Source organism: Amblyomma mixtum, chromosome 4 (assembly GCF_055824585.1).
Source record: "Amblyomma mixtum isolate Tamu chromosome 4, ASM5582458v1, whole genome shotgun sequence".
In the NCBI taxonomy this organism is placed as follows: domain Eukaryota; kingdom Metazoa; phylum Arthropoda; class Arachnida; order Ixodida; family Ixodidae; genus Amblyomma; species Amblyomma mixtum.
The window spans coordinates 104,843,000-104,859,131 of record NC_143015.1 but is presented as its reverse complement, the minus strand read 5'-3'; the positions used below and the strand labels follow the sequence as shown (position 1 = coordinate 104,859,131).

Here is a 16,132-nt window from a genome sequence, read left to right as displayed (position 1 = left end):
CTCCACCGCCGCGGCCGACCGCGCGAGCCGGCAGCCCATCTCTCCTCTGCTGTGACGTCATGTTGTCACGTGGTGCCACGTGGTCACGCTAAAGGTCAATGGCAGCTCCACCGCCGCGCTCGACGGGCTGTGGTGCAGCTCTAGTAATATGCTTCGCATAAAAAACTTATGGGGGCACTTTGGCAGCCTAAAGTGCGCTAGGCGAAAGCTTTTGTCGCGCTTCTTCGACGAACCATTTGGTGCGGAATCGCTGCATCGCATGGGAGCCTTTGCTGACGCAATCACTATAGTACGCGACTCGAAGTAAGGGATCAGCAAATTCCTTAGGGGTAAGGTCCCGCCGCGCAAATAGTTACACAAAAATACAGAACCTCGTCTCTAGAGAGATATTGAACTCATATGGAGTCCAGCTCGAGCGGGGAATCCAGGAATTGAGGCTGCTCACCAACACGCTCGAGAATTATCAGACCGAGCGGTGGCGCAAATTCAGGAACCAGAACCTTTTGGTGAGCTATTATATCATACCCTGAGCCATAAGAACCCTCCCACCACCCTGTGAAACACTGACCATGCAACAACAGGTCACGTGGAGACAACTACAGCCGGGGACCCTCCCAGCCCAAACTACATATATAAATTCATATATAAGCATATCAGTCCCTCCTGCCGCTTTTCTGGTGAGAAAGAAAAACTTCGACCACATGATCTCGGTCTCCAAAGTCCGTAAGCCTCCCTCAGAACTCTTGCCTGATCCCTCTAATTGGATTGGATTGGAGCAAACTTTATTTGTGCCTGCAGTTGGGCGCTCGCGCGCCCCGACGAGGGCCTACGTCGTCTACGAGGCTGCCGTTACTCGGCGCGGGTCTCCGCTCGCCGTTGCCGGCTCGCTGGGTCCCTGCATTTCGAGCGCCCCGAGGACCTGCTGGACGGCCCATAGCTGTTGGCCATGGTCGTTGCTCTTCGCGGCTGCCTCCAGCGGCGGCGGGTTTGTTCCTGATCTTGCTTCCTTTGGATTTCTGATGCAGTCCCACAAGATGTGCGTGTGATCTGCCGGCTCCCTCCGGCAGAGTCTAAAGAAGCATGGAATAAGCTAAGCTCTAGTGATGACCCGGACATTCAATCCAAAACCGTCGAATGGGCCGGTGTCGCCAAAGGTCTCCACGAACTGCGGAACGCAAGCTAATTTGCCTTAATCCCCTACGCTTATGCGCTACAAAGTTTTGTCAGCCTCAGCAGCCCAACTCTGTGCTTAGCAATGTTAAATCGGAATGCTCGATATACTGTTCAAACACGCCGCACTGGAAAAACAGTCTCTTCCACATTCACTCTTGCACGAACGTTTCGCTGAAAACTTTCTTGGCTCCTTGGCGACGTACTATTACTCCACTGTCTAGTGCATAACGTTACGGGAAAATTAAGCTAGCCCAATAAACTCTATGTAGACAAAATACTTTAGTAAGGGATCTGTACTACGTTTTAGTGGCGTGGCATGCATTCTTAAAAATAATCCTGCAAAATGAGTAATAATCATGACGAAGGTTGGAAAGGATATACGCTTCTGTGTACCGGATAACCAGCAACTGTGGACAGGTGTATTTTTCAATGGGAAGTTGGTCATGATGGAACATTTGTATATCACTGTAACAGTCAATGCTTCGGCAGATCTCTCCTCACCAGGCTTGCATTTCGTTGCTATTAACGCTTTTGCCATCGACAAAAATATTCCCCATTTGGTTTTCTATGTCACTCTTAACAGCTCGATGTTAGCCATGGCAAAATGTTCGGTAGAACGGACTATTACCTTCATTGTCTCTGTAACAATATATTACAATATTCCACAGTTACCTCACGATTAAAATTGCTGTCCAAGAATCCTGGACTTACACTCTGAATTTCTTCCGGCATTGCCGGCGTATATTTCTTCCATACCCTGAATACTTCGTACGCATCTTTCAGGCGCCGTTCCTTTCTGGTGTTTAGAAGCTCGTGCTACCAGGCTGTAATTTCGGCTCGCTGTATCCAATAAGGCGAAAGCTTCAGAGTCGATGCACATCGGAACCTCAGCGTCAACAAGGACGTAGTTTCTGGCAATGCCTCTGGACAGATGTGCCAGAAAGCGATCTTTCTCGTATAGAAGGTAAACACCCTGCTAATGTCTTCGCTGCATCGGATGACTTTACCGAGACATTCCGCCACTTCTGTCTTGATTAATCCCGCATCCAACAAAACTTCTGCGATGCTTTGGTTTCTTGGCAATGATTCGATGACGCCTTTCCAGCCTATGTTTGCATCGTCTGCAGAGAGAGCATAATCAGAAAACCCGAGATGCAGCTTCTTCAGCGTGGTCGTTGTACCGACGTATTTCGCTATGGCAGAACACACATCCGTGAAGATAACGTCTTCGAAGTAAAGTACTACGCCATGTCGCATGATTATATACGGGGAGCATGCCCACTAGTCTGTGAAGCTGCTCAGAACCGGTTCTTTGCAATGAATAACAGCTAATGTCCGCGAAGCACCTGCACTGCAGTAGGCTTAATTCGACTCTATAAAAGAATGGCTCTAAGCTGGGCCTGAACGTAACGTTTTCCTCTGTTCCAGTTTCACGCAAGAGCGCTCAGATTTGGTGGATTCCTTCGAGCATGCCATGCCAACTTGCGGTTATCTTTTTTAGGAGACGCATCGTCAGAAGAGCAGCGAGGAACGGCCTCTACTGCTGGAAATTCAATACATCAAAATGCAGAGATACTTCTTCCATTGCCTTGTTACCTATCAGACTCGGAATTCAGCTATCACACCTACCTTCCTCTCTAGATGTGAAAAAGAGCCAGCCGGGTGAAAAAGAATGTAGCATGCTGTCTTCGGCAAAACTGTGGGCTACCAGTTCGATGGCCCCTCTATCAGCCGTCACTCTTTGTATTTCTAGTAAATTCTAGAGGCCCGTGGACTGTGCGAAGACAGTGCACATTAAAGAACCCCAGGTGGTCGAAATTTCCGGAGACCTCCACTGCGGCGTCTCTCATGGCCTTAGTCGCTTTGGGACGTTAAACCCCATAAACCAACCATGCAACCAACCAACCTTAATGTTTGGGGATCACTCGGAAAAATCAGGAAGGGTTATACGGCAGCCAGGAAACCTGTGAAAGGCAACCGGTGTGCAATACTCGAAGGCAAGGCTGATCTGTGTTGGCATTATTTGTACCATAATGAAAGGGAGAATACTGTTCCTCTTCCATACCCAGAAATCTCAGAAAAGATGGTTCAGAACCCAGCCAACCTTTTCGCATATCGCAAGATATGCGAAAAGACGCTTAAATTTCAGCAGTTAAAAATACTAAAAAAATGTTTCTTGCAAAGAATTTACCCGATATATTGGTAGATAATCCTAAAAAGTTCTGGAAAGTTATCAATCCTACAGACCGGTCTAAAATTATTTTAACAAGCGCTAATTACGAACCTGTTCCTGATTATGAATGCTCCACTGTATTAAATGATGTCTTCTCCAGCTACTTCACGAAATCCCTGTCAAACGACTTACTTTATTGTTGCGCCCATAATTATCTGCCAATGTATCCTGTCATAGTCAACCCGGATGGATTCGCCAAAATCGTTGACGGCCTGAAACCATTTTCAGCCGCCGGCATCGACTGCATTAACTAAAAATTTCTGAAAAGCACTAAGATATATTCCTCCATTATTCTTTCTAAATTATTTCAGCAGTCTCTAGAAAATAGCGCGATACCGGCAGAGTGGAAGATAGGGAAGGTGATTCCAGTACATAAATCTGGAAACAAGCACTAACCTTACAACTACCGGCATATTTCAATCACCAGCATCCCCTGTAAGATCCTAGAACACGTTCTTTTTTCACATATAGCAAATTTCTTAGAGTCAAACTCGTTTTTTCATCATGCGCAACACGGTTTTCGTAAGTCATATTCATGTGAAACGCAACTTGTTCTCTTTACTCCTAAATTACATGCAATTCTTGATCATCGTTCCACTGCAGATGGCATATTCTTAGATTTCGCCAAGGCTTTTGATAAAGTTTGTCACCGGCTTTTGCTGCTAAAACTGCGCATGATAAGGCTCGATACTGACGTACTAAAATGGCTAGAGTGCTTTTTAACAGACCGTCAGCAGTTTGTAGCAACTAATGGAACTAACTCACATGAGAATAAAATACTCAGTAAATGCACATAATACAACAAAAATACAAAATCTGTTACTGCATGGTTTGCTTAACGAATGCTGAAACGATTGTAAATTAGTCTCAGTACATATGTGTGATGTCAGGTTATTCCAGTCTATTATGGTGTGAGGAATGGATGATACGCAGTCTATTCATGGCAGCACTCAAGCGAAGTGCTTTGCAGAACGCTGAAGTTCAAAGAAAGGTTTCTCAACGAAGGACTCTCGGTTAGCACATTCAAGAGTTCTGTTGAGTCCATGTTCGGCGTCCGGAGTTTGGTAACATGGAAGGCCTCGAGCGTCTTTGACGTCCGCAGAGAAGAGGCTTTTTGAACTCAGCAGTCGAGCATTCGATGTAACTCAAGTCCTTCATGGATGGAATTGCGGATAAAAAGCTGTGAGGTTCAATCTGGTGCCAGATATTAAATCGGAGACTCTTGATGCGCTAATTGCCATTGAGAGCATCGGACAGGATGCCGTGGCAGGAGTTCAGTATGCCGTTGATAACGTCCATGTTTGTGATATGATGACGCTCATTGATGAAGTATAGGTGCTTGGCCACTCTTTGCAATGTTTCCAGGCTGTGGCCTATAAGGCAGGGAGAATGTCTGCTTGCTAAGTTGAACTGCCCGGGTCTTAGAGGTATTTCCCTCACTTCCATCTGGACCTAGTAGAGAACCTCATTCCATGTGGACAGGAGATGAATGATCTTGCATGATCGATTCGTGGCAGCGGTGCGGCGCACTGTGCTGTGAGTTAGTCCTTCCCTGCAGATGCTGGGCGCGCCCACATGGCTTGGCAAGAGACATTGCACTGGCGCAGCTGACTACGTCGTCCTCGCGGCTTTCGCTTCGTCTTGCTACACCTGCGAGGAATGAGTCATCACATTTCACAACTGCGGCAGGAGGGTTCTTGCGAGTCGTTACAGTATAGACTAACATGTTTACAACAACCGGTGTTCAGGGAGCAAACAATCAAGGGAGTCGGTATTTCTATCTTGCGATATGATTCGTGCTGGCTTCACCAGCAGCTCAGCTAATTGTGCCAACACTGGAAACGTCGGTCCTACAAACCACCAGAGTAAAACCATAAATTTCCAATATTGGTCTGATTTCCTGTGCTGCTTGGGTTTAATTTTCACACGATTGAAGAAATTTCAGCAGAGCACTAGAAGCGAGTTCCGCTGAAAACCTCTGGTAGTTCAGTTTCTGTTAAGATTATACAGTTATACCGTTATGATTATAATGAGGTCCTGGTCCGTGTCGACTTCATTGTCATCACTGACGTTGCTTCTCGCTCTCCTTCCGAAACTATTGCGCTCTGCTGATCCATACCAATAGACCATTACTATGTGACGTCACTGCACATTAAAGAACCCCATCATCATCATCATCACTATCATCATCTGACTACGCCCACTGCAGAGCAAAGGCTTCTCCCATGTCTCCCTAGTAACCCTGTCTCTTCGCCAGTTGGGGCCACCGTATTCCCGCAAATTTCTTAATCTCACCCGTCCATCTAACTTTCTGCCGCCTCCAGCTACGCTTGCCTTCTCTTGGAATCCACTCCGTTACCCTCGAGGTGGTCGAAATTTCGGATCCCTTCACTATGGCGTCCTTCATAGCCTGTGTGGCTGTTCACTACTGCAGGAACCTGAATCAGAAATAGGCCGGCTTCAGTTCACCATGCGCGATCCACACTTACCACAACGCAACCAGCACACGTCGCGCACCGACTCCAGAAGTTCAGGACGGAGATGTTGACGATGCAGGGAAGCTGCACATTCCACATCCAAAGCACCGGCGGCTGCCTGCGAAGGCAAAGCGCGAAACCGTATACCTTCTGGCGCACCGCGCTACAACCACATGTCCAGTTTTCTATAACAATCGTAGCGCCATGGGACACATCCTAGTTAGCCAGAAGCATGGTAGCATCCTCAGGAACGAACGTCAGTGCTTAAGCCTCAAGCCGTCGGGGAGAGTCACCTTGATTCAAACGCTTGTTTATCTAAAGACGGTTTACAGTGGTTTAACGTCTCAAAACGATTCGGGCTATGGGGACGCCGTAGAGAAGGGCTCCAGAAATTTCGACCACCTGGGGTTCTTGCACTGACACGGCACAGTACATTTGCCTCCAGAATTTCACCTGCTTTGACATTTGACTGCAGCGGCCGGGATCGAACCCTCGTTTTTCCGGACAGCAGCCGGACGCCATAACCACTGAGCCACCTCGGCGGTTAAATTTTTTTCTTGCGTGATACGCAGCAACTTGCATTCAAAAATCACTGACCTGTTAAAGCAAATGAATACTGCATGAAACGTTGTACCTTTCCAAATTGGCTATAGCTTTTTCCCGTGCTCTGTAATGGCACTTCTAAAAACGACTAGGCGCCCACAACTTAAAAAGGGGAGATGGTGAGATGCGTGATTGCAATACTGGTTTCGAAAACAAGATATTTCTTAACACTGCCAAAAATTATAATCGCAGATATTTTTGTTCCTCTACCAAAGGTGAGTCGTCTGGTGTAAGGGAGTTTTCTTCGGCTCTAAAGCTTAAACTTGAGTTACTAATGCGCCATATAGGATTGTATCAAAGATCCTTATAAACTGGAAACGTTCCGATGCAATCCGTAACAATGATCACAACCTTGAATTCAATAGTGACCTTGATGTGACGTATAAACGTTTCTCTATGCTGTTCGTTGTTAATGACTCAGCTAACTGAAGGGCAGGTCAGTCATGTTCACGCAAAAACGTAACCCTGTAATTTCAACTGCCTTTCAACACCTACTATGAGCCATTTGCGTTGAACCATGAATAACGATGCAATATTTAAAATTTCATAGGCATGTAATTTTCTTGCGCATTTTCTTCTAGCAAATGAGGCGTTACTCATTCCAATACATGGATCACATCGTGGTATTCGCTTACGACCTCGAAATAATTTATAATTGAATTTCTTCTCTCATGCTGTTTCAGTTTCGGTTCTATCAACCAAACGATGGTTGTGACAACAGTTGAACTCTGTCACGTGAGGCACAGAAAAATTGCAATATAAACGTTTATACGTAGATTTAACCCCCTATAACACTTAACCAGCCTGCTGCGACAGCTATAATTACAAGTGGCATGACCTAAAGTTTAACCACACGTCACAGTTATCGTTCGGTTTATGAAACAGAAATCAAAACATTGCCAAGACGAAATCCAAAATTATCATTATCGGTAGTAGGTGAATACTACGGGATTCTCCGTGTATATTGTAACGCGGCGGCCAGCCGAAGAATGAGGCGTGGTTAACGATGGCTATGAGATGATTTAATGGCCGCTGGCCTAGCGCGGGCGCTCCGTCCAGCGCCACTGCCAGCTTCGTCTTCGTCACAATATCAATGTCTAACACATCGTTTCAAAGAAGAAAACAAGCAAGCATTTGGTGTTAGTGGCCCTTTAAATGAAATTCCACGAATCATGTCCGCAAACAAGCATATCAAACACAGCAGCACACTCGGTCATTTGTACCGTACAGGTACATCGCGCCTGAAGTACTCTTCAAATCAGGCCTTGTTCTGTTGTTCGCTTCGATGCACTGACGCAACCTCTGCACGTACGACAGTGACAGAAGGAATAGCCGAACACCCCATCGGCTCTTTACCAAAATGCCAACCAAGTATTCAAATGATTCACTGTCTTCCTTCCATACACCGGATGAAGGAAAGGACAGAATTGACCGGAATAATGGTCCTCACATGATCCGATTCAGTGCTCTGCGAAAACTACCGAAAAAATGCAGTGCGTTAACCCTATTTTCAGAATTAATTTGCTGACGGTAGCTACCTCTGCAGTCATGGACATAATATGAACCCCGGCATAACGGAAATAAGAGCGTTAGTGGACTTCACGTGCTGGTGCAAAACTATCTCTTGCAGATGCCTCAAACTCGCACTGCTTTTCGTTAGGTGACAAGTCAAGTAATGCGTTAAAAAACTGAGCGTCGAAGCGGGGTTCATACTCGTTAGTCCGCGAGCGCACGCCCAGTTTTTACTGGCTCCGCGGGCCCTATGTATAAAGGTAGTTAGTCCCTCTGGTACACTGTAGCAAACCTGAAATCTCAAGTCTGCATCTAGGTCTACGCAGCTCAAGGTACTTAAGGTAAGGTACTTACTGTGCTAATCTGAGCTTCGGTAAAAAAGCGACACCCTCCACCACGACACATTAACTTCCTAAGCCGTTCTTAATTTCACGAGTATTTGAACCTGTCTGTATCTGGGATCGCGACTGACTCAGCGTCCGTCAGGGGCTACAGAGTCAGATGTCAACAGCTAGCAGCACACACTTCCTCTGCGCTAAATTCAGAAACACACACTTTCATCTCAGCGCCAGCGTGCCGATCAGCAATGGAGCTTTCATCGACCAGCTGTTTCGATTATTTGTGACTTCATCAAGCATTAGTCGCTCACTGATATGGAATGCCGGGACATGAATGTGCCTGGGTATTTCATGTCCGCTAAAATAGGAAATATTGGGGTTTAACTTAGAGAACGTCACATGGCTTTGGGCGGCGTAGTAGTGGAGGGCGCCGGATTTATTTAGAACACCTGGGATTCTCTAACGTGGCCGTTGAGGAAACGCAAGTATTTTAGTTTAATGCCGAGCTGTCCCCCACGGCTTCCCTCATAAGTTAGGTGTGACTACCAAGCGTTAAACATCGCAATTTAGTTCACAATTTAATTCACGGCTATTTTTGAAACGCGGGCGCCGCGGCTGGCATTGACCTCGGCTACTCTGGCCCTAATGACTGAGCCACATTCAGCAGCCATCCGGCGGGTCCGAACGAATTGAGGCATGGCAGGTAAGCAACCGATGGAAATGTAGCGATCAATTAACTCGTTGGGCCGCCGCCGTAGCTTTGTTATGGTGCTCGGCTGCTGACCCGAAAGACGCGGTTCGATCTCGTTGAATTCCTATGGAAGCGAAATTCCAGAGGCCTGTGCACTGTGCGATGCCAGTGCACGTTAAAGAACCCCAGGCTGTCGATATTTCCGGAGCCCCTCACTACGACGCTCTCATAATCTGAATCACTTTGGGACGTTAAACCCCATAAACCATAAACGAAACCAATTAACTCGTAGGATCATGATTTAAAGGGTTTGTCGTCCCAAAGCGGCTCACGCTGTGACAGACGCCAAAAAATAAAGGACTCCGGGTTTATCGGGGTTTAATGTCCCAAAGTGACTCAGGCTATAAGGGACGCCGTACAAAAGGGCTCCGGTACTCCGACCACCTGAAGTTCGTAACGTGCAAGGACATCGCGCAGTACACGGTCCTCTAGAATTTTGCCTCCATCGAAATTCGACCGCCGCGGTCGGGATCGGACCCGGGTCTTTTGGGTCAGCAGCTGAGCGACATAACCGCTCAGCCACAGTGGCGGCGGTCATTATGCAGGACTCCGGATAATTTCGACCACCCGAGGCTCTTTAACATGCGGTGAGATTGCATACTGCAAGGAACTGTAGCATTTTGCCTCCTTCGAAATGCGACCGCCGCGGCCTGAATCAAACCCACGTCTTTCGGGTCAAGAGTCGAGCACCATAACCACTGAGCCACCGCGGCAGCTTGCAGCAAACTGATCAGTGAAATTCCTGTAGGGTTTTTAAGTCGCCACTTTATAATAAACAGGAAGAAAAATTTGTATTCTTGCTTCTGAAATGGTAACTTCCAGATCCCTTAATTCAATTTCCATGACAGGTAGGATGATACACTCATATCATAGCCTGATGTCAAGAGAGACCAATGATATAGTCTTGCACCATTCGCTTCAAGCCCCAAGCGTCGAGCGTGTCGGTCATACCCTCGCTGGCGTACAGGCTGCTCGCAGAGCGCGGACGCTAAGGCCGGCAGAGGTGCTCCTGCAGGCAGTGGTATCTCAGGTCGTCTTCTGTCCGAAGAGCTTCCTGCAAAAGCCGCACTGGAAATGACCGACCGTGCGGTGGAGGCGCTTGTGGGCTATGGCACAGGTGGCGTTGGCGAACACAGCGCCACACTTGAAGCACCGATTCTCGAAATGTTTTTTTTTTTCAAGTGCAGGGCCATAATGATCTCGTTACGGCACTTCCGGTAGCAGATGGGACATGGCAGTTTGGTGCTCAGGGGCTCGCCGCGAAAGTCATGTTTGTAGATCTGGTGCGCGAATGAATGTGTGGGAAGATCGAAGTTGAATTTGCAGAGCCACCACATGTGGAGGGTGTCCTCTTCTGCCGGCAGAATGTGCTGCAGGGAGAAGAAAGTGGGTCGGTCGTTCAGCGCACCCTTGTTCGCACTCTTGAGCGTACTGAAGCTTGCGGAAATATTCAACAACAGCACCTGAACTAAACATTGTGGAATTGAATCAACTGGCAGAACCGAAAGTGAAACTATTCAAGTCTTTGAATAGCCAGTAATTATAAAACTCAAAAGCAAAACAAAGAAACAGGCCTAGGCAAAACCTACAGAATATAAGGATAGGTTAAAAAAAGTGTTAAGATTAATCTTTTATTGAAAGACTTCGATCTGCATTTTGGCCTTGAACGTAGGGACAGTTCAGCCGCTAAATTGCAGTCCAGCCACATGAGCAGTCATGAATCGCTGGTTTTGTTTTTATGGGGGTTTAACGTCTCGAAGCGACTCAGGCTATAGGGACGCCGTAGTGGAGGGCTCCGGAAATTTCGACCACGTGCGGTTCCTTAACGTTGTACATACATTTAATAACATATTAATAACCAGCACGGAGAATTCATGTACCCTCATGATTTCATAATTGTGACTTCATTAATAAAAATATATTTCTGGCACTCCCTACCCCCACTCACCCTTAAGCACTGATGAGCAACCGCGGAGTTTTCTCGAGTTGGCGCAACTGACGGAAACCTTCTTTCCACAAAACCTGCGTATGCCCTAATATTAGTGCCTAGTTTCGCAGAAAGCTTATCAGCGCAAATGAAATGAGTTGCCTTTTCCGCCTCAAACAGAACAATTTCCAAGCGCCACATGTTTGAGATGTCACCAAGAAGGAGCCCGTTGATATTTGCTCAGTCACAGCGAGGAGGAGAGACATTAATGAAAACTGTAGACCTCACATAGTCTCTATTTTTTTCAGGTATGTGATAATTTGGTTTATCAGTTGCAGTCCCAGCAAGCAGTAAGTGACGACAACAACCATGTGAATATCTGCGAAAGGGTCCGCCAGGGGACCCCCAATCTACCATAGATGCCCTAGAACGCTATCGCGTCGTACTCCTAAGGTTAACATAAGGTTAACTCATGTTTTTTTGGTTTTCAGTTCGTCTGGATCGAAATGCAACCGCGAGACACAAGGGTCCAACCCCTGCAGCAATTTCCGGCATCTACCGAGTACGACGCGGATGCGTGCTCTACCAGGACACCACTACGATCTTTGATTAAAGTATACAATCGAATAGTTTACTCTAATATGTCTCCGTTCCTTCGCAATCAGACGACAGATAGCGTTGATCTATTCGCCTGGTAAACTCGTAACCGTCCCGTCATTTTAGAAAAGTTTTTTCAAATTTTTGGAGTTACCATTAAACCCCTAGTAGCAGAAAGTGTAACCTAGCGGCAGCTTGTGAAGCCTCACGGAAGAAAAGAATTTTTTTTTTTATGGAGTTTAACGTCCTAAGGCTACTCAGAAGATGAGGGACGCCGTAGTGGAGAGCTCCTGATAATTCCAATCACCTGGGGTCCATTAACGCGCACTGACATCTCACAGTACACGGGCCTCCAGCATTTCACTTTCATCGAAATGCGACCGGCGCGGCCGAGATAGAACTCGCGTTATTTGGGATAGCAGCCAAGCATCATTACTGACCTACCGCAGTGCCTGATACTCGCTGACTTCTGGCCACAGTAACGGTTCCCTTTTTTCCAGTAATGTAGCTCATGCCACAGCTGCGTGGCCTGGGACAGAATGGCTAGGACTTTTTCCTCATCTCCTCTTTATTCGTTTTACAGTTTGTTGCGAAGCATTCCCACTATGAACACTAATCATATTGCGTGGATTGAAGGTTTATGGCTTATGGAGGTTTAACGTCCCACAGCGACTCACGCTATGAGGGGACTCCGTAGTGAAGGACTCCAGAAATTTCGGCCCCTGGGGTTCTGAAGGATTCTGCGATTCCGCATACGCATTCAACATGATGGTCTACACTGATCGACGTACTTACCAAAGGCAGTTTCCGCAGCTGTCGTAGCTCCACCCAAATAGTCGAGCTGGACATGTTGTTCGAAGTGGGCTCCTCAGGACGTCACCGCTAGGACCACACGTTCGCTCGGTGCCAAGGTGCGTTCTAGCGTGACCGGTACAGCACGACACAGCTGGGCAGCAATGGTATGCCACCATGACAACGAAGAACCCGCGTCTCCCTGTGGTGCGCCGCATATTGTGGAACGTGTGCGCACGGCTGCACCACTGGAGCCTTTCATTTGTCCACCTTATTTGTCTTTCAGGTGTCTCTTTTTATCTACAGCCTCTAGAACTGTTGAAAACCGATGAGCCAGACAAAGTATCCTCGTGGGCTGGAAGTCCGTTCCTCCACGTCTAAGCTTTGTAATAGAAATGAAAACATTCTTCGGCAGAGTTTGTCGCTCACTAATGAAACAATTAAGATTGGTACAATGTTCAGCCGGAAGCATGATGCAGTTCTAATTATGAGCCGCTGTATTTCTCTACTGTGTGGTGCGTTCGGCACTTATTTCCTTGGCGGCAGCTCAAGGGTCTAATATGCGAATTCTTGCGCTCTTCCTGGAGACCTGAGACCCCCCTCTTGGGGGAGGAGGTTGAAAATGCCACCCTTCTCCCCAAACAAAACAAGTTCTAAGGCAGGCATGACGATAAACATCAATACCCTTGACGTGCACTGCCATTAGAGTGTGTAATCTCTCTTGTGCCTGCAAATGTCAATGCCCCATTTCAAATGTAGAAGAGCGCACAGCTGAGCTAACAGCATTCGGATCAAAGAACTAAACCAGCGCACGCCTCCATTACCAAGCAGCGCTTCTTGTCATCGCCTGAAGGTTGAAAGAAGCCTCCGGAGACCATGACTGAGGGCCATCCACAAGCTTCCAATCGCCACTGTATTTTATACACGTTTATCAATCAAATAAACTAGGATGTATTGGAAAACGTCGCTCACAGAGTTGCTGGGCCACTACCTGCACTGTGCACGGGGTAGCTCCCGAGGCTCAGGACGGAAAATTCGGCTGCGAACCCAACGATGATAGCCCAAGCCAGAGGTTTCCATACGAAACTCTGAAGGCAGCCTCAGACTTTTGTCGTGACATTGCGGTTAATCCCTTCGCAGGCGGCAATTCCGCTGCGATGCCACACAATCAGGTGCAAAGCGGTGGACCAAGACACCATGACAACATGCACATGCCACTGGTGGCCGAGCTTACTGTGAGGGACACTTGTCATTTAGTTGTTGAGCTGTATCCTAATGCAGTGAAGTCTGAAAGAGCGGGCCTGTACTGTATCGCCACAGGGAAAAGGTGCAAGCGTTTGATACTAACAGTGTTGGCTGACATCCCTATAGTCGGATACAACGTAAGAACCCAGCGGCTTTTCCCCGTCAAAGAACTCCCCTCCAGCCAATGGCGTCGACCGATTCTCATTGTCCTGCTAGCGTGACAATGCAGGGAGTGGCAGATGAAAGAGGATAGTCCCCCCCCCCCCCTGCATAGTCGGGGATAGACCCCTCTCTCCATTGGGGCACTGCTCCCTGCATTGTCACTCTAGCAGGGTCATGAGAATCGGCCGACGCCATTGGCTGGAGGGGGTGTCCCTTGACGGGGAAAAGCCGCTTCGTCTTAACTTGTATCCGACTATAGACGGTAGTGAACTTCCTTGCGGTAATGTTGCAGACAGGGTTCAAAGTGGTACGCGGCTTAGAGACAACGTTTAGGCCCGTGCGAGAAACCAGAAACACGAGAAAGGGCGAAAATCAATTTCTTAGCGTGGATGCTTCTCTAATTAGAACTCTACCTATTTTATACTGCATTCGAAATAATGGCACCCAGGCCGCCCTCTGCACTGTAGAAGAAATCGCTTCAACATTAATTTCTTCAAAAGTATCTTCTGGCGGGCTAGTTGGTCTGAATTGTTCATATTTAAAACTGCGCGAACAAAACAAGCTTAGCGGACACACAACCCGCACGCTGGTCCAGCCGACTAAGAACACTTGAATGTGCACTAAGGGTGTACATCTGAACCACGACTTAACGGCAGAGATGACAAACGGCGTGATAAGTCAGAGCAAAACGATGCAGGCACTTTGCATCCATAACTCACTGCCTGCATTACTCCAGCGTAATTACGCGGACTACTGTAGTTACCTCACTACCGCCACAGTGCACGCACTTGTATGAAAATGTACACAGCTGGCAAACGCCGGCAAGCAAGGTCGCCCAGTATCACTAACATACTTGCTACACGTGTTCGATTCCAAAAGAAGTCAAGCGTGGTAGGGGGCGGCTGAAAGTTAGGTGGGCGGATGAGAGTAAGAAGTTTTCAGGGACACGGTGGATGAAGCTGGCAAAGGACAGGGATAATTATACATGGGAGAGGCCTTCGCCCTGCAGTGGGGGTAGTGATTCTGATGATGCTCATGATAATCATAGATTCGAGGCTTCCCAAGGTGACCCATTAATGTTGCACTCAATACGATCCCGATCCCAAGTCAACGCAGCGAGGAAGGCATACGAAGGCGCATAATTGCTTAAGCTGATTCGTTCGCGATATCTCCGTTCAAAGGCAGCAGAGTGCAGTTTCGTGTAAACACGGGAACAAGCCACGTCGGTTATTCATCAGAAGTGCACAATCGAAACTGTGCGGCGCAGAACTGAAAACCCGAAATTTCAATGCATTCGGCCATGTCACCGGGCTACAAAACCGTAAACTTACCCTTGAAAGAAATTCGGGTGGTGGCGTTGAAAACCGGGACGCCAAAGGGCTGATGGCGGGGTACCACGTCTAAAGAGCCATGCCTGCAGAAACGACAAGAACGATTCGAGATGATACAGTAAAGAAAGCGGAGATAAATTGTAATGAGCACCACTCAAATTTCAGTGCAATCATTTTCTGTTTAAATAGCAGCCTTAGCATGTCAGGATTACTGGAAACGGTGGTCCCAGCAATAGCTCCCTGAGCACTCCCTCAGAGCGCATGTAGATATGCGTAGCCGCTTCCGAGATAAGTTATCGGATGCAATTGTACACCGATGGAATGGTTTACAGAGAGTAAGACTTCTTGGCATCTTAGTGTTTCGAGTCACCATGCCAAGGGTTGGCACAATGTTCATGCCCCTACAGGATGTCAAAAATTCAGTTTTCACGATTTTTTTTAAACACTATGCTTGGTACTTCAAAGCAGCGTTGCACGGGACCAGGCCAACGGAATATGTTTCACCGTCTTCTAATGAACTGATGTTAATTAGTGCATTTTTAGCCCCTGCAGCAGGCGTGCCTGTTGACATGGAATATTAAATGTGGTTGAGAAGCAAGCGCCCATCTGTTGTACTAGAGAGGCAAGGCTACTATTCCCCGCCATCCAGACTACTCCTTTTCTTATCCCTTCTCCTCCGGGGGCATCTAACCTCCGTATAATTCCTTTTCCCTTCATTATGTCACCAGTCCTGCATGCTGGCCACCGGCATGCTGTTGTCTCTCATCATAGTCCCCCCTTTAATACTCGTGGAGTGTGATACACGAATGCCTCTCACGTGGCTGCTCGCAGCTCCGGTGGCCAAGTCATCCTTCATCCTCTTCTTTCTACACCTGTCACTCGCATTAGCGGCCAGCTCCTACATGCTCCTTATATTCTCTCACTCGAGGTACTCTCAATAATTCACGCCAGTCAACATTTTCATTCGCTCCCAGCTGTCCCTGGTTATACC

The 16,132-nt window shown here is 47.5% G+C and overlaps 1 protein-coding gene and 1 long non-coding RNA gene across 2 annotated transcripts; both read right to left on the bottom strand.

The window, feature by feature from the left end:
- Nucleotides 1–3,978: 3,978 nt before the first annotated feature.
- LOC149347682 (uncharacterized) lies at nucleotides 3,979–15,217 on the bottom strand. The gene is made up of 3 exons (XR_016292190.1): nucleotides 15,142–15,217; nucleotides 5,896–6,001; nucleotides 3,979–5,056 (listed from the first exon to the last, which is right to left on the bottom strand). It is a non-coding gene; the product is annotated as an uncharacterized LOC149347682 (long non-coding RNA).
- On the bottom strand, nucleotides 10,056–12,629 carry LOC149347683 (uncharacterized). Its single transcript, XM_089585645.1, has 2 exons — nucleotides 12,407–12,629; nucleotides 10,056–10,457 (listed from the first exon to the last, which is right to left on the bottom strand). The coding sequence occupies exons 1-2, from the start codon at nucleotides 12,458–12,460 to the stop codon at nucleotides 10,194–10,196; spliced, it is 318 nt and encodes a 105-aa protein (XP_089441771.1). The 5' UTR covers nucleotides 12,461–12,629; the 3' UTR covers nucleotides 10,056–10,193.
- Nucleotides 15,218–16,132: the final 915 nt, after the last annotated feature.

Bases quoted from the DNA above. Each gene is read 5' to 3' on its own strand.
- LOC149347683 (XM_089585645.1), bottom strand. From the start codon at position 12,460: ATGTCCAGCTCGACTATTTGGGTGGAGCTACGACAGCTGCGGAAACTG. The intron at 10,458-12,406 runs GTAAGTACGTCG...TTCTCCCTGCAG, and splicing joins AGCTGCGGAAACTGCCTTTG to CACATTCTGCCGGCAGAAGA.